This window comes from Podarcis bocagei (assembly GCF_964188305.1).
Source record: "Podarcis bocagei genome assembly, chromosome: 13".
In the NCBI taxonomy this organism is placed as follows: domain Eukaryota; kingdom Metazoa; phylum Chordata; class Lepidosauria; order Squamata; family Lacertidae; genus Podarcis; species Podarcis bocagei.
The window spans coordinates 978,278-996,875 of record NC_138138.1 but is presented as its reverse complement, the minus strand read 5'-3'; the positions used below and the strand labels follow the sequence as shown (position 1 = coordinate 996,875).

At 47.4% G+C, this 18,598-nt stretch overlaps 1 protein-coding gene and 2 long non-coding RNA genes across 3 annotated transcripts in view; 1 reads left to right on the top strand and 2 right to left on the bottom strand.

The window, feature by feature from the left end:
- LOC308572465 (solute carrier family 2, facilitated glucose transporter member 5-like) overlaps positions 1–9,814 on the bottom strand; it is a 34,210-nt gene extending 24,396 nt beyond the window's left edge. Inside the window, exons 1-3 of the mRNA XM_081168561.1 lie at positions 9,716–9,814; positions 8,444–8,514; positions 2,819–2,917 (exon numbers count right to left, since the gene is read on the bottom strand). Of these exons, the coding sequence (XP_081024687.1) occupies positions 2,819–2,917; positions 8,444–8,479 (135 nt within the window). The 5' untranslated portion in view covers positions 8,480–8,514; positions 9,716–9,814. The remainder of the gene's footprint in view (positions 1–2,818; positions 2,918–8,443; positions 8,515–9,715) is intronic.
- A 19-nt stretch (positions 9,815–9,833) lies between these two features.
- LOC308572509 lies at positions 9,834–17,113 on the top strand. Its single transcript, XR_014001787.1, has 3 exons — positions 9,834–10,092; positions 14,776–14,910; positions 16,370–17,113. It is a non-coding gene; the product is annotated as an uncharacterized lncRNA (long non-coding RNA).
- LOC308572501 lies at positions 12,930–14,917 on the bottom strand. Its single transcript, XR_014001776.1, has 2 exons — positions 14,797–14,917; positions 12,930–13,340 (listed from the first exon to the last, which is right to left on the bottom strand). It is a non-coding gene; the product is annotated as an uncharacterized lncRNA (long non-coding RNA).
- Positions 17,114–18,598: the final 1,485 nt, after the last annotated feature.

Below are 18,598 nucleotides of genomic sequence, written 5' to 3'. Positions count from 1 at the left end.
AGAAATAGTACCCCGGGTTAAGGGTACTATTTGCTTCAGGATGAGAACAGAAATCATGCTCTGGCGGCACGGCAGCAGCAGGAGGCCCCATTAGCTAAATTGCTGCTTCAGGTTAAGAACAGTTTTAGGTTATGAACGGACCTCCGGAACGAATTAAGTACTTAACCGAGGTACCACTGTAGTTGGTTAAGGGTTAGAATCATAGAATCATAGAATCATAGAGTTGGAAGAGACCACAAGGGCCATCGAGTCCAACCCCCTGCCAAGCAGGAAACACCATCAGAGCACTCCTGACATATGGTTTTCAAGCCTCTGCTTAAAGACCTCCAAAGTAGGAGACTCCACCACACTCCTTGGCAGCAAATTCCACTGTCGAACAGCTCTTACTGTCAGGAAGTTCTTCCTAATGTTTAGGTGGAATCTTCTTTCTTGTAGTTTGGATCCATTGCTCCGTGTTCGCTTCTCTGGAGCAGCAGAAAACAACCTTTCTCCCTCCTCTATGTGACATCCTTTTATATATTTGAACATGGCTATCATATCACCCCTTAACCTCCTCTTCTCCAGGGTTCTGGAAACTGTAGCTCTGCAAAAGGGGAGAACAACAGTTCCCAGAATTCTTTGGGGGAACTCATGTCCTTTAAATGTGCAGTAAATATATAGTGCGGATCTTTCCACCATGAAGGGAGAAAACATATTTAGGTGTGGATTAGCGTATCGATGGACTGTGTTACTCACCTGAACCTTCTGTCTCTCTGCTTCTTATTAAACTTATTGTGTGCAAGTGTTCCAAGGTCCCATTCCTCCCCCCATCTTCTGCAAATGACAGAACAAATACTAGAAATATCTGTGCTAAATAGGGAAAGGTAGAACATTTTCACTGACCCCCTGCAATAATTATAATATTTATTATTTATACCCCGCCCATCTGCCTGAGTTTCCTCAGCCACTCTGGGCGGCTCCCAAACAAGTGTTAAAAACAGTACAGCATTAATTATTAAAAACTTCCCTGAACAGGGCTGCCTTCAGATGTCTTTTAAAGATAGGATAGCTGCTTATTTCCTTCACATCTGAAGGGAGGGTGTTCCACAGGGCGGGTGCCACTACCAAGAAGGCCCTCTGTCTGGTTCCCTGTAACCTCACTTCTCGCAATGAGGGAACCACCAGAAGGCCCTCGGCGCTGGACCTCAGTGTCCGGGCTGAACGATGGGGGTGGAGACGCTCCTTCAGGTATACAGGAGTTGCCCACACTGCAAGGCTGTTGTGCCTCCTCTCCCTCAGCCATTCCACCAGTGGGAGAGATGGGAAGCTGAGTTCGCTCCATCAGCTTTGCCCCAAAGCTCAGCTCCATCCTCCTGCCCCTGAACTGGGCCACAGCATAGTGGGGCACAGGGGTGGTTGCCCTGGGCGCAAAATTGTTAGGGTCGCAAAAATTTGACAGCTGGTGCTGCCTCAATACAGCTGTGTGCTTCTGTCGCTTCTCCATGCGAACCAGGAAGTGACCTCCCCAGAGAAATGATTCTTCTTTTCTTATCTCGGTGACTGCAATCTCCTGGTTGATGCAGACACCGTTAGCCATAGCTGTCAGCTTACAGATTTGAAATTAAGGGACCAGCAGCCTCGAAAATAAGGGATCAGCAGCCAAAATAAGGGATTTCCCAAGCACAGGTATGTTCAACTTCTGAGCCCCTCCAAGCCAAAGGCAGAAAGCCCAGCCAGCAGCCAAACGAAGCCTCAAGCGGTGGTTCCCACAGCGCAGCAACCCGGCAAAGGGGGTGCAGCAAGGAAAACCACCGTCACCTCTCCGCTGGGAAGTGCTGAGCAAAGGCGAGTCCCCAGGCAACGCGGCCGATTTGATTGGCACAAGGCATGCAAGCTCCACCCCCTGTCGTTCTGAGACTCCTTATTGGGTGAGCAACGCAGCCAAGCAACACAGTTGGAGCCTCCCTCCTCCCTGGCTGGCAGGGAGGGAGAGGAGCTGCTTCCTTTGAAACCCTGGAAATTTAAGGGACATCATCAATAAGGGACAGCAGCGGGAAACGGTGCTGGGATAAGGGAGTTTCCCGCCAAATAAGGGACGGTCGACAGCTATGCCGTTAGGCAGTTGAATGTGCATGCCATTTCCCTCCCTCCCTTTCCCACATGGCCCCGGACACTGGCAGCCCATGCTACACCACAGCTGTGCCTGCTGGTCATTAGATGAACTCCCATTGAAGAATTGGTGCCTGAATTTTATTTCCCCGTGCCCTTCCCTCCCTGTCCTTTTTCCTTGCATGTTGTGAATTTATATTGTAAACCTGCAGGCAGAGATTGTTTCGTTCTAATCAACTGCATGTAAGCCACTCTGGGAGTACTGTTGGCTAAGAATAGAAACATCATAACCAGACACCGGAGAGACCTGTCAGGAGTAAGCATGGACCAATGGTACCAAGTAGTATGGGAAACAGCCTTACTAGTAAAACTAACCAATAAACTGAAACTGACATGGAGACAAATAGAAGACGACGCCTTCACCCCAGTACGGCTCCCCTTTATCACACACACAGCCCAACAAGACAATGACAAAAATCCACCAACAGCATACAAATCAATATGGCTAACCTGATCCAAAACACCCACCCACCCCACTCACACATGAAAACAAAGACCACCACAGCCAACCACAAATGAACAACCACACCCTAGGCCAACCCCAGCCTCTCTCACCATCAAAGGAACACAAGTGAACAGCAAAGAACCTGCACAAGCAACGCTGACCCCAAACCCTACATATATTAAGAATACCGTGCGAATGCTCTGAACAAATAATAACAGACCATACCTCTGCTGCGTAGTTGATCACAAAGACGTTGTAGCCATATTGGAAAGACGATCCAAAACCAGCAGTCATTGCAGCTAGCACCAGGATGCTTGTCAGTTTCTATTGGAACAGAGCAGCGGAAACCATGAATTTTAGCATACGGGGTCCAACCTCCATAAATATTTGTTAGATTCTGATGCATGACACATTTGCTTGAAAAAGAGGCCTTGCAGGTCTCGATGATAATGAAAATTCGATCTTGCTAGAATTTAGGGTTGCCATACATCCAGAATTTCCCAGACATAGCTGGGATTCGGCCATCTGTAACAGCGGCCAGGCGGAAAAATGCAGAAAAGTCTGGAAAAATCCGGACATATGGCAACCCATGTCGGAAGTGTCGTTTTTGGTGAATTTCCTTAAAAATAGCTCAAAAACATCATTTTTTGTTTTGAGATTTTGCAAAGAAAGCTCCATAACTTTGCCAGAAAAAACCCGCAAAAAACTCCACAACTTTTATGTCCGGATTTTCGCTTTTTGAAATATGGTCTCAGGCTTCAGGGAATCGGCTCCCCTCCCCCCCCTTGGCAGTAGATAAGTAGAACCAAGGAAATCATAGAATCATAGAATCATAGAATCATAGAGTTGGAAGAGACCACAAGGGCCATTGAGTCCAACCCCCTGCCAAGCAGGAAACACCATCAGAGCACTCCTGACATATGGTTGTCAAGCCTCTGCTTAAAGACCTCCAAAGTAGGAGACTCCACCACACTCCTTGGCAGCAAATTCCACTGTCGAACAGCTCTTACTGTCAGGAAGTTCTTCCTAATGTTTAGGTGGAATCTTCTTTCTTGTAGTTTGGATCCATTGCTCCGTGTCCGCTTCTCTGGAGCAGCAGAAAACAACCTTTCTCCCTCCTCTATGTGACATCCTTTTATATATTTGAACATGGCTATCATATCACCCCTTAACCTCCTCTTCTCCAGGCTAAACATGCCCAGCTCCCTTAGCCGTTCCTCATAAGGCATCGTTTCCAGGCCTTTGACCATTTTGGTTGCCCTCCTCTGGACACGTTCCAGTTTGTCAGTGTCCTTCTTGAATTGTGGTGCCCAGAACTGGACACAGTACTCCAGGTGTGGTCTGACCAGAGCAGAATACAGTGGCACTATTACTTCCCTTGATCTAGATGCTATACTCCTATTGATGCAGCCCAGAATTGCATTGGCTTTTTTAGCTGCCGCGTCACACTGTTGGCTCATGTCAAGTTTGTGGTCAACCAAGACTCCTAGATCCTTTTCACATGTACTGCTCTCAAGCCAGGTGTCACCCATCTTGTATTTGTGCCTCTCATTTTTTTTGCCCAAGTGCAATACTTTACATTTCTCCCTGTTAAAATTCATTTTGTTTGTTTTTGCCCAGTTCTCTAATCTGTCAAGGTCGTTTTGAAGTGTGATCCTGTCCTCTGGGGTGTTAGCCACCCCTCCCAGTTTGGTGTCATCTGCAAATTTGATCAGGATGCCCTTGAGTCCATCATCCAAGTCGTTGATAAAGATGTTAAATAAGACCGGGCCCAAGACAGAACCCTGTGGCACCCCACTAGTCACTCTTCTCCAGGATGAAGAGGAACCATTGATGAGCACCCTTTGGGTTCGGTCAGTCAGCCAGTTACAAATCCACTGAGTGGTAGCAGAGTCAAGACCGCATTTTACCAGCTTCTTTACAAGAATATCATGGGGCACCTTGTCAAATGCCTTACTGAAATCAAGGTAGGCTATATCCACTGAGTTCCCTTCATCTACCAGGCTTGTAATTCTGTCAAAAAATGAGATCAGGTTAGTCTGACATGACTTATTTTTCAGAAATCCATGCTGACTATTGGTGATCACAGCATTCCTTTCTAGGTGCTCACAGACTGTTTGCTTAATGATCTGCTCCAGAATCTTCCCTGCTATTGATGTCAGACTGACTGGGCGGTAATTATTTGGGTCCTCTCTTTTCCCCTTTTTGAAAATAGGGACAACATTTGCCCTCCTCCAGTCTGCCGGGACTTCGCCTGTTCTCCAGGATTTCTCGAAGATGACTGCCAGTGGTTCTGAGATCACATCTGCCAGTTCTTTTAATACTCTTGGATGCAGTTCATCTGGCCCTGGAGACTTGAATACATCTAAACTAGCCAAATATTCTTGTACTGTCTCCTTAGTTATTCTGGGCTGTGTTTCCTTTGCTGAATCATTTGCTCCAAATTCTTCAGGTCGGGCATTGTTTTCTTTATCGGAGAAGACTGAGGCAAAGAAGGCATTGAGGAGTTCAGCCCTTTCTGTGTCCCCTGTTTGCATTTCACCATCTTCTCCTCTGAGTGACCCCACTGTTTCTTTGTTCTTCCTTTTGCTACGAACATACCCATAAAAGCCTTTTTTGTTGCTTTTAACCTCTCTAGCGAGCCTGAGTTCATTCTGTGCTTTAGCTTTTCTGACTTTGTGTCTACACGTGCTGGCTATTTGTTTGAATTCCTCTTTGGTGGTTTCCCCCCTTTTCCATTTTTTGTACACATCCTTTTTTAATCTTAATTCAGTTAAAAGTTCTTTAGATAGCCACCCTGGCTTCTTTAGGCACCTTCCATGTTTCCGTCTCATTGGTATTGCCTGACGTTGTGCTTTTACTATCTCCCTCTTAACAAACTCCCAGCCATCATGAACTCCCTTTCCTTTTAGTATTACTGTCCATGGGATCTCACCCAGCACTTCCCTAAGTTTTATGAAGTCGGCTTTCTTAAAGTCAAGAAATTGAGTCCTAGTATGCTTGGCTGCTCCTTTCCGCTGTATAGTAAACTTCAGAAGAGCATGATCACTCGCGCCTAATGATCCTTCCACTTCTACCCCACTAACCAGGTCATCAACATTGGTTAGGACCAGATCTAAAATGGCTGTTCCTCTTGTTGCTTCTCCCACTTTCTGGACAATGAAGTTGTCTGCAAGGCCAGTGAGGAATCTGTTTGACCTTATGCTCTTGGCTGAGTTTGACATCCAACAAATATCCGGGTAATTGAAGTCCCCCATTACTACTATCTCCCTTCCTTTTGCATGCTTGGCCATCTGTTCCAGGAAGGCATCATCTATGTCCTCCGTTTGGCTTGGGGATCTATAGTAAACTCCCACAATGAGGTCTCTGTTATTCTTCTCTCCCTTAATTTTGACCCAAATGCTCTCACATTGGCTTTGAGGTTCTAAATCTTGGATCTCTTCACAGGTATACACATCCCTGACATATAACGCCACTCCTCCTCCTTTCTTGTCTGGTCTGTTTCTCTGAAATAGATTGTATCCCCCCATTATTACATTCCAATCGTGGGACTTATCCCACCAGGTTTCAGTGATGCCTATTATGTCATATTTAGTTTGCTGTACCAAGAGCTCAAGCTCATCTTGTTTATTTCCCATGCTTTGCGCATTAGTGTAGTATTCTTACCAGTTAGAAACTTTAATGATCACAGCGAGAGAACAAAGAATCCCTGTCCTAGGCATGGCGGTGCTCCCAGTTAAGGGTTCCACCCACTTCATCCCTAGTCATCCACGTTACTACTGTGTCTTGTAACCTGATCTCATAACCACCGTGGTTTCTGTGCTGCCACCTCATCAGCTCTTCTTGACCTTGGGCTGAGCAGATGAATGCTTTCCAGAGAAAGTGAATCTGTTAACCATCTCTCTTCCAGTGTTTCCTCTCCTAGCTCAGGGGTCAGCAAACTTTTTCAGCAGGGGGCCAGTCCACTGTCCCTCAGATCTTGTGGGGGGCCGGACTATATTTTTTTTTTAAATATATGAACGAATTCCTATGCCCCACAAATAACCCAGAGATGCATTTTAATTTACCATATTTTTTGCACCATAACATTCACTTTTTTCCTCCTAGAAAATAAGGGGAAATGTCTGCGTGTTATGGAGAGAATGCCTACGGGTGGCGGGGGGGGGGGGATCTGCTGCAGTCGTGAGCAGAGGATCCATGGTTCCCCTTCCTTCCCTCCTCCGTGGCTTGCTTTGAAACAGCAAAGCGGGAGAAGAGCCGCTGAGTGGGGAGGAGAGGGGGACAGAGAGCCTGCTTCTTTAAAGGAGCAAAGCGGGAGAGGAGACGAGCCTTCTCCTCTTATACCCCTCTTCTGCATTATTAACAGCATCCTTCTCCACCCACCCCATGCGTGTCCTTTGTCCCTTGAGTGCTTTTCCTTCCCTCCCCACTTTAAACGTGGTTACAAAGTACTGATCCACATGGATCCTCAGGATTTTTGCACTGGGTCACCCCAAATTCACCATCTGATCACATAGCATGTCCATGGCTACAGCTTGCACCAAAAAAATCACGCACCCACTGTTGCCTGGGGCCGCAGTGGTGCAAAAATGTGGTTACAAAGCATGGATCCACATGGATCCTCAGGATTTTTGCATTGGGCTACTCCAAACTCACTGTCAGATCACATGTCTGTGGCCACAGCATGAACCACAAAAATCATACATCCACTGTTTCGTTTAGAATATTTTTTTTTCTTGTTTTCCTCCTCTAAAAACTATGTGCGTGTTATGGTCGGGTGCGTGTTATAGAGCGAAAAATACGGTAAATAAAAGCACACATTCTACTCATGTAAAAACACCAGGCAGGCCCCACAAATAACCCAGAGATGCATTTGAAATAAAAGGACACATTCTACACGCTGATTCCTGGACCGTCCGCCAGCTGGATTGAGAAGGCAATTGGGCTGGATCCGGCCCCCGGGCCTTAGGTTGCCTACCCATGTCCTAGCTGTTCCCCATTTCCCAGCTTCTGCCTTCTGAACCATGTCCATCTGCAAACCACTGTTCCAAATCTATACTGTCCTGCTCCTGGGAAGATTCAGGATCCGGATCCAGATCGGGGGGGGGGGGGAGGCTTCCACCATTCCTCCTCCATGCAGCCCTACTCAGCACGGCCCCTGACATATGGCAACTCAATTTCTAAGCCTCACTAGCTACATAAAATCACAGGCTTGCAAGGGACCGCATGGAAATTATCCAGACTGAGCCCCTCAAGCCTGCAACATTATTATAGGCTTACATGTCATCGCCATCCTGGAAAACAGTTGGACATCATATTCATCAGGGCTGGGTGCCGTGTGGCCTTTTAGATATTGCTGAACTCCAGCTCCCATAATCTCTTGCCACACCAATCGGGGCTGATAGAGTCCAACAACATCTAAAGGCAGCCTTGTATCAGGTTTTTAACATTTGATGTTTTATTATGGTTTTTTATATGTGTTGGAAGCCACCAAGAGTGGCTGGGCGAACCGAATCATATCGACAGGGTATAAATTATTAAATAATAATAATAATAATAATTATTATTATTATTATTATTATTATTATTATTATTATTATTATTATTTAGAGACTGGCAGGTGTTCCCCTTCTCTGCTTTAGGTAGGGTTGCCATATTTCAAGAAATACAAATCCGGACACAAAAAGTTGTTGAGCTTTGGGAAAGTTTCAAAAACCCAGACATTTTGCTGATTACCCAAAATCCCCCCAAACGCTGATGCCGTCATTGGAATCTCAGCTGTATGACCACCCTACTTTAGATGGGCAATGATTTATAAATGCAACTGGACAGAGCATTCTCCCAACTCACCCTTTCAGTGGGTTTGTCTTCCTCTTCGCTGTTCATTCTCTCTGAAGCAGGGGTCAGTAACCAGGGCTCAGCTGTGGGAGAGGAATTAACAGTCAATGAGCAATATTCAGAAAAGAAACTGTGCAAATGTATAAAACAATGCCAAACCAAGCAGAAGGGCACAGCAACAAAATTACTAAAAACGGTTTCATGATTTAGAATGCTAGGCATAGAAAACAAAACTATAAGTTTGCTTTAAAAAAAAAAATCAGCCCCAGGCATGTTTTATATGCTGCAGTAAATACAATATTTAGCCACTCTGGAAGAACTGGATGCATTCTGATCTGAAATTAGTGAAGAAGCATAAAACACATCCACCCTGGCAATTTCCATAACAAGGGTTTGATTTTTAAAAAATATTGAATACATCACAATAAAAAGTGTAATACACAAGAGCAGGGGTAGGCAACCTAAGGCCCATGGGCCAAAAGTGGCCCACGGGGGCCGTTTAACCGGCCTGCGAGCCACCCCTGAACTGAGCCGCCTGCTTGGTGAGTCCCCACGTGCTGCACAAAACTGGCGCAGGGTGGCGCGGGGACTCGCTTCTGCGGTGCCGAAAATCACATCTGTTCAAATGCTGAAAATCGTGGCTGCACGTGTGTGATCCGGCCCACGGAGGTATCTCCACTGGAGCAAACCCAGTCGAGGTAAACCTTGCCAACCCATGCACAGGCAAAAGTACTAAAGGTGTGAAGGAAGGCCGGGGTGGGTGGTGGCTTGAGGAGAATTCTGAGGGCCAGATACAGAGGCTTGGAGGGCCAGATTGGGCCCGGGGGCTGAGCTGTTCCATCCCTATTTTAAGGGATTTGCTTACAGATGGTCCCAGGTTGAATCCCAGGGCATATCCTTGTAGGGCTGGGAATGTCACCTGCCTGAAACCTGGAGCTAAATGGACCATTGGTCTGATTCTCTGTAAGGCATCTTCTTATGTTCCTATGAAACCGATGGAGAGTAAAGTGGTACCTCAGGTTAAGTACTTAATTTGTTCCGGAGGTCCGTTCTTAACCTGAAACTGTTCTTAACCTGAAGCACCACTTTAGCTAATGGGGCCTCCTGCTGCCACCGCACCGTCAGAGCACGATTTCTGTTCTCATCCTGAAGCAAAGTTCTTAACCTGAGGTAATATTTCTGGGTTAGCGGAGTTTGTAACCTGAAGTGTATGTAACCTGAGGTACCACTGTAATTCCCACAGGGACATTCGGGGATAAATAGGCAGAGAGGATGCAGACTGACCACAGCTTTTCTGTACAGGTGAGTAGAAAATGATGTCAGCCAGTCCCTATTTTCCCTTGAAAACAGGCACCAGGAAATCCAACAGCATTGCGAGATCCATGCCAGGAAGTTCCATGGGAAGCTGTTGGCAGTTGGCAGCGGAGGCGAGAACCAATCACGGCAGGAAGGAGGCGGGGATAGAACAGTGCTGTTCCGAGTAATGGCCCCCAGTGGTACAAAAGGAAGGTTGAAGGCTTCAGTGGCACCCTGGACAGAGAGCTCTGTGTACAATAGATTCCAACCACATCTGACAGCCTTACCACGTGGTCAGACAGTGTTGGAAGGTGGAGTGGAAGGCAGCGAGCCCAAATGGTAACTGGAGTAAGAGCCAATGAAAGGTAAGGTAAAGGTAAAGGGACCCCTGACCATTAGGTCCAGTCGTGACCGACTCTGGGTTGCGGCGCTCATCTCGCTTTATTGGCCGAGGGAGCCGGCGTACAGCTTCCGGGTCATGTGGCCAGCATGACTAAGCCGCTTCTGGCGAACCAGAGCAGCGCACGGAAACACCGTTTACCTTCCTGCCGGAGTGGTACCTATTAGTCTACTTACACTTTGACGTGCTTTCGAACTGCTAGGTTGGCAGGAGCAGGGACCGAGCAATGGGAGCTCACCCCATCGCGGGATTCGAACCGCCGACCTTCTGATTAGCAAGTTGTAGGCTCTGTGGTTTAACCCACAGCGCCAAACGCGTCCCAAAGAAAGTTAGAGCCAACCAATTCTAGAGTTGTCCCCACTTTCCTCCTCCTCCTCCCTGCTGAATTCTACAAGGAGCTGACAGGCAGGGCCCCCCCCCCCCAGATGTAGTGATCTGGGACTGTAGAGGTCAAAGACCCTTTACTATTTCTACAACAGGGGCCTTCCCTCCAGAGTCCTACAGCTGCCCAATCAGCATGACGCAGAAGCCTGCTAGCCATTGAAAAGAAGTCTTCTCTCCCTTTGTGATCTTTGGAGACAATCTGAGTGAAGTCGAGTTGGCCACTGGGATTGGCTCCTAGGGTCACTCTGCAGTTAGTTCTGCGCCAAAGCTGAGCATTTAGGAGCACTCTGAACACAAGGCGCTTTGGTTCCGAGAGAACAATGCATTGCAAGTGCCGTTATGCACAATGGAACCTCAAGGAAAACAAAACTGAAGTCACTTTGGAAAGAATGCATCGGAGCGCTCCAAATTTCTGTGCACAGAAAATAGTGTATGTAGCTGAACGGCAAGACACAAAGATCTGCACTGATTGCTGCAATGCATCCATTATTATTATTATTGTGCAACTATAAAATTACTGTACAGTATAATATTAGGAAGCTGTATAATCTTAGAAGGGGCGAGGCTGTGACGATTAAGAAGGGGCCCTGCACTTCTCAATTTGCCACTACGCTACTGGTGCCAATATCCCTCAAGTAGCAAGAAAGAAATCAGGCAGGTGGGGGCTGGCTGAGCGCAGACTGAAATTGTTGGGGCAGTGCCCCACCCTCACTGTAACTGGGCTGCCACCACTGTGGTCAATGTCCACCTCAGCAATCAGGAACATAGGTGAGGGGTGTGTGGCCACACTTGGCAAATCTAGATTTCAGTTGGGGATTTGAACCCGGGACCGCCTTTTGTTCTTCTCTGCTACCCAGGCTTTTGATGCCCTAAGTTCAAACCCAGATCTCCTACAGACCAAATTTCAATGACGCTTGTTCCCATGGTGCAACTCCAGCCTTGCAAATCAGATTACTAAAAGGTGAAGGTGACCACACAAACCTTTTAGCTAGCAAGCCTGCCCATAAATGCTAATCATTTTAAGGTATCTGGTTCACCCGAAGCGTGGGAGAAAAAAATAGAGAAGGAATCCCATTTATATTGGATCAGGTCTGGTCACCTGGAGTCGAACCTTTGTTACCAGAGACGAGTGGGTATGTACATATTGAATTCCATCCGTCCTGGCAATATGATGAATCAGTGGGGTGCTGGAGATGCTGGGAGCACTGGTGGAACCAATCCGGTACTCATGAGACCAGGGCCCTGCGGGATCTGATTTCTTTCAGAGTTGCTCCACCTGGCCTTTGGCTTAGAATCAGTTTGATTCCCTTCCCTTCTTTCTTTTTCCTTTCTCCTCCTATGAAGAGACTGCAGCCTAATGTAGTTTTAATGTTGTATTTTAATCTTTTAAATTGTATTTTAATCAACTTGTTTTTATTATTGGTTATTAGCTGCCCTGAGCCCGGTCTTGGATGGGGAGGGCGGAGTACAAATAAAAATTATTATTATTATTATTATTATTATTATTATTATTATTATTATTATTACCACTACTACTACTACTACTCCCACCCATTGCGTTGCCACAGCCCCATGCCCACCTCTGTCCAGGCAACCCACAACAATGCCAGAGACAGGCAGACAGCTCCGACCCACCATGCTGTGTTGGAAAACATAGTGACATAACACACTGAAGATACAAAGACAGTAAAAGGAGGAGGGTGCAGGATGTTGTAAAAGACCTGAGATCATAAAACTGTAGAGTTGGGCAGGACCACAAGGCTCATCTAGTTCAGTGTTTCCCAAACTTGGGTCTCCAACTGTTTTGGGACTACACTTCCCATCATCCCTGACCACTGGTCCTGCTAGCTAAGGATGATGGGAGCTGTAGTCCCAAAACAGCTAGAGACCCAAGTTTGGGCCTTCTCGGTAGTGGCGCCCGCCCTGTGGAACGCCCTCCCATCAGATGTCATAGAGATAAACAACTACCTGACATTCAGAAGACATCTGAAGGCAGCCCTGTTCAGGGAAGTTTTTAATATGTAACGCTGTACTGTTTTTAACACTTGATTGGGAGCCGCCCAGAGTGGCTGGGGAAACTCAGCCAGATGGGCGGGGTATAAATAATAAATAAATTGTTGTTGTTGTTGTTGTTGTTGTTGTTGTTGTTGTTGTTGTTGTTGTTGTTATTATTATTATTATTATTATTATTATTATTATTATTATTATTACTGCAATCCCTGCTTGTGAACGTGACTTGATTTCTCTCTGTGTGTGCAAATGCCTCTGTGTGATTTATAGGCCTGGGGACTCCACTTTTGTGGGTTCCCCAGAGGCCGCGGCTGTTCTGACCAAGGAAAGCTGTGGTGAATGAAGGCCCATTGCCGGCAGTCATGATTTTGTGGGCTCGAGAGTCATTTCACACATTTGACTCTAGACTGATTGTGCTCACCCTTCGTAATTTAATAAAGAAACAACATTTGTGGTAGAACAATAGAAAAGTGCACACAGGGAAAGGGGAAACAGCTTGGGTTGCTCTTCTGGACTGAAAGGAAAATGGCCGTACGTGTTAACAGAGCTGAGGCGACTGAAGGACAGCATGAAGGGGATCTCTTTGGACCATTGTATCTTAAAAAATAGCAATTAGGCACAGCATCGACGCCTTCTGAGTTTCTAACTATCTGGGTTTCTATCTATCTGTTCCTTATCCTCCTTGGCTTGGAGATCCATGGACTTGCGGATTTCAAGAAAGGTCATGCCTCTGGTTTCCGGAACCATCGCGGAAATATAAATAAAGGTCAGCATGCAGAGAGGCCAAAGGATCAGGAGGCTGTAAGGCCCAGTGAGCGGCTGGAGTTGGAAGGACAAAAGGGGGAGGGAACAGGGGGAGGTAAGCAGCGGTTGACCAATGTGTCCCGGCGGGCTCCTTGTTTTCCCAGTTTTCAGCTCTGGGCATTTCCGCCACAGTTTGTGAGTTGTAACTGAGCGTGCAAACAGGAAATCTGCATGTGTTGCTGTGATGGCCTGGGATTCGGACTCGGAGGCTGAACCTGAGGAATCCCAGCCTGCACAGGAGTCCCCACCTCCAGAACCAGCTGAGCCGGGGCTAGGGCTTGAGCCTGAAGGGTCCTCACCTGTGCTGGATCCTCAGGTGCAGGCACCAGCTGAATCTGCTCTGGAGGTGATGGAGGACCCATTGCCTGCAGGTGCTCCACTCTCAGCCCCGTCAGGAGAAGCTGAGGTTGCCTCTGGGTCCGGTAATCCTCCAGCCTCTCCTGAGCTGCAGAGGCTCAGGGCAGAGAGGTGGAGGGAATTAAGTTCTCGCAGGAGGAGTTCTCGCAGGAGGAGTGCTCGCCTCCAGGCCAGGAGAGGCAAGTCACCTGTGGACCGGGGCCGCCCTATGCCTTGGGGCAGATAAAAGCCAGCCAGCCCAGTCCCAGGTTGTGGGAGCAACATTGTTGGTAGCCTGTTCCTGCCTGAACCCTGTCCTGCTCTTCTGCCAGAGTTCCTGACCTCACCCGACTCCCTGCCTTGGACCCCGCTTCAGCTTCGACGGACAGCCTCCATACTGCACCCTCGACCTTGGACTGGACTCGGACTTCGCTGCACAGTTAGCCCTTGGGACCAGCACAGTTGCTCAACACACCCTCCTTGTGCCGCTGGCCCTGCTCATCTCATGTGGCCCCCAGAAGGAAATGCGGCCCTCGGGACGGGAAGGTCTGCTGACCTCCGCTTGCCACCCCACCCAGAACAGACACGTGGACCTGACACCTGGACTTTGGAAAAGCCCACCCATAGGGATCCTGTCCTTCCAGGGTCCGGTTTCCATTTAATAACGCCTGCACGGTGTCTGGATGCCGATCCAGGACCTCCAGGAAAGGTTGTTTTGTCAACCACGCAAAAGCAGAATGGCCAGAGTCCTCAGTTCAGGAACTTCGCCTGGCCTACCAATTGCAGGGGCTTGTTGTCCTGCCCTGTGGGGTATAGGGTGAGGTGAGGTTCAAGCCAGGCAGAAGGCAAGGTGAGACCAGGTTCCAGCCGCCTGCAAATATGAAGGCTGTGTTCTGGGGAGCAACTGAGCTCAGAAGCTGCTCACAAGCTGGAGCTGAGCTCTTTTAAACAGCAACAGATGCAAACTGGTTCCCTGCATTCTCCCAGCATTCCCACGTCATTTCCTACCGCTGGGGCGGAGCTGTTGTGTTTGCGGGAAATATCTAGATACCGTTTGTGGCTCGACGAAATGCGATTTTTACTGCCGTTTTATTTATTTATTTCCCGCTAAAAGGGACCTGGCAGAACCACTCACCTCTAGCTTAAGGAAGATCCCCACAGCAAAACAGCGGGTGACCCAGTTCACTATGCCGCCCAGCGTGAAGGCTGTGGCCCGCGATGACTGAAGGAAGATCTCGAGAGTGACCACGTAGGTGGGAGGACAGAAGGAAGCTGGCTGTTGAATTTGGCTCCCTCCTCCCAGAGTGATTTAACAGTCACACCCTCTTCCCAGGGAACTCTGGGAATTGTGTCTCTGCGAAGGGAACAGGGGGTCTCCTAACCACTCCACAGTTCCCAGAATTCTTTGGGCGGGGGGAAGCCATGACCGTTTAAAGTGATTCAAAACTTCTTTCAACATACAGTACAGTTAGGGCCCTCCAGATATTTGGAGATCCCTTCTAGTGCTGGATCTATGTCTTTTCCATCTTAATTAATTAAATTTGCATATCGCCCTTCATCCAGAGGTCACAACACAAAAATACAACACAAGAATGCAAAACACATGATAAAAACAAACCGATAACTCCCCTCCCCACCCCCACCCCCCCCAAAAAAAACACATTTAAAAGGTCATAGGTTGTTTAATGAGCCAAAGGCCTGGTCGAAGAGAGACGTTTTTTCTTGGCACCTAAAGATATGTAACAAAGGCGCCAGGCGAGTCTCCACAGGGAGAGCATTCCACAAATGGGGAGCCGCTGCAGATAAGGCCCGTGTTCTTCACCCACCTCAAATAAGTTTTGTGTGTCGCCTGAGCCCTTACCTGGCCCAAACATGTATCCAGTGAGCATGGCAATGACTAAAACGCAGCTCAAGAAGTAAATCATCCATGGCTGCATGGGCTGTTGGGGAAAGAGAGTTGTGCATGAGCAAGGTTGCCTCTCGTTTTGAGGCAGGGGTGGGGAATCACCACACCCTTTGACTTGGGCGATATAGGCATCTTTGTACACACACATAACTCCCCCATATACATGTCTCTGAGTACATTCCTTGAACTCCTTTGCAATAGCCAGAGCAGGGTGGATTTTGCCTCCATTTGCGGATTGCTATGGAAAGCACAGATTGGTTAGATTTCCCCTTGAAAGCAAACTGAATGGAGTCTTCTCCCGCATCCATAGCTGGAGCCTGCCCTGGAAACTTATTATTTATTGAATTTATATCCTGCCCTTCCTCTCGGAGGATCCCAGGGCAGCCAACACAGCCAAGATTTTATTAAAATGCCAAATCAGAGCGCCAGTGTGGTTTAGTGGTTAGAGTGTCATCCTGGGGACCTGGGAGACCAGGGTTCAAATCCCCCAATCGACCATGAAGCTTGCTGGGTGAACTTGGACGAAGTCACTGCCTCTCAAGCCTAGTCTATGGGGCGGGGGGGAGAAGCAGGTACCCCATCTGGAGAAAAAAGGTGGCATATAAATGCAATAATGAAAATAAAATCAAGCTTAGTACAAAATCATCATGGAAAACAGGCATGAAATCTCAAAGGAGAGATAAAGAGATGGGCCAGAGACAACAGTAACACAGTCCACACTTAGGGTATAACAGGAATTACCGTATATAACAAGTTTATAAAAGTAAAAATGTGATCAACATCGATATCTCTTATTTTCTAGGGGGACCAGCTGTATTTCCAGCAAACCTTACTGCCCACCCGGAAACCTATGTCCCCACTTGTGGAAGGACGTGCGGACCCAGAACTTGCCTTCACAGTCACTTACAGACGCTCTGTTAAAACCGTGTTCATGGAAGACAATCTTATTTGGCTGTGAGTGATCGCCAAAGAAGCAGCAGCATGTATTCCCATTTTACTGTATTATCCACAGCATTTCTAGCTGGGAGAGTGGATATGTTCTACGTTTTTGACATGGAAAATAAAATCATGCCAAATGGAACGAAATCTGCCCTTACTTTTTTGACCTCAGTATGTGTGCTGGTTTTTCTAGTAGGACTGATTCTCACAAAGCACTCTAAAAACAGCTGGAACAGTCATAAAAGTTGTTAAGAGGTTAATTTAAAAATAATAATAATCTAAAAACAGTTTCGGTTAGAAACATCTCTTTCAAGAATCCTGGGGTTGTTGTCATTGATTGATTTATTACCCTAAGGTCCCAGGGCAGGTTAAAACACAATATTAAAAACAGTTTAAAACAGCTTGCAATCTCAAAAAATTAGCTGCGTCCTAAAAATACACACAAGGGTCTAAAGCGAAGGCAAAGGGGTATGTCTTCAGCAGTTGCCAGAAGCTTTATAAGGAAGGTAACAGACACACTTCTGTGGGGAGTTCCATAACTTAGGGGCCACAGTAGAGAAAGCTCTCTCCTCGGCCGCCGCTACCACCACCCTCTGCGGGTGGAGGAACTACCAAGAGCGCCCGCTTCTGAAATCTCAGAATCCAAGAGGATTCTGGGAAGGAGGAGGTTCCTCAGGTATTGAGGACCTGAGTTGTTTATGGTGAAGGCCAGGTTAGAATGCCTATTATTATTATTATTATTATTATTATTATTATTATTATTATTATTATTACAATGGTACCTCGGGTTAAGTACTTAATTTGTTCCGGAGGTCCATACTTAACCTGAACTGTTCTTAACCTGAAGCGCCACTTTAGCTAATGGGACCTCCCGCTGCCGCCTCACCGCCGGAGCACAATTTCTGTTCTCATCCTGAAGCAAAGTTCTTAACCCGAGGTAATATTTCTGGGTTAGCGGAGTCTGTAACCTGAAGCGTATGTAACCTGAAGCGTATGTAACCTGAGGTACCACTGTATTATTATTATAAATTATTATATAGAATTATAATAATGGCCCAAAGCAGAATAGCTAATTTTAATGAGCGACATTCAGCTCTGCATTCTACCGGTCGCTATTTACTCACCTGAAGTTCGAGGGTCAAGGTTAGCAAGACGCAGGCAACACTACAGATCAGAAATCCCAGAAGTAGGAGAAACCTCCGCCCCACAGAGTCAATGACAGACATCTAGGGAATATAAAGGCAGGGGGGTGAGAGAGAAAGGAAGCCTCTGATCACAGCCAACAGCTTCAGGTTGCAGAGTTGCAGCTGATTCATTGATTTTACATGCAGGTCCCGCTTACCGGACATAAGGCGTTCCCAGGAAATCGTTCGTTAGGCTAGTGTTCTAAGCAGTTTGGAACAGCTGGAGGTTTACACACAAGCAACCCCATTTCCCGTGACAGCAATCCGTGAGTCCCTTACGTTGCTTGTGTGTAAGAGTCCTGGGGAACAATCATGAGTCAAACAGAAGGAGCAGGCGCAGGAGAGGGAGCCAGAGGCGGACAGAGTCTTGAGGAGAGAAACCGAGATCTGGAGAGGCAACTGGCTCTACTAGCGGCGCGGCTGGATGAGAAGAGGACGCATGACGCCCAGGGGAAGATTACCCCCATCGCAAGAAAGGTACCGGGACTTGTGCAGAAGTTTGGGGGCAACCCCAGGGATTACAACGCTTTTAAAACAGAAGTGCAGTACGCGTTGGACCTGCAGTATGATGACTTTGCCGACGATGGGGGACGAGTTGCTTTCGTGGTGGGGCACCTGGAGGGGCGAGCCAGAGATTGGGTTCGGCCCTTAATGGCAGCGGAGAACGCTGCCTTAAAGGACCTGAGAAAGTTCTTTTCCGCGATGGATCACATGTTTTCGAGCGATGTGGAATTGAGTGTGACGCGCAAAGAACTGATGGGGTGCAAATAGGGGAACCAATCAGTGAGAGAGTACTGGTCGAGATTTGCTATGCTGATCCATAAACTTGGGTGGGATCTGAGTTCGGAACCTATTCAAATGTTGTTTGAGGAGGGCTTATCCCCTTGGGTGAGAGACGAACTTTCCCG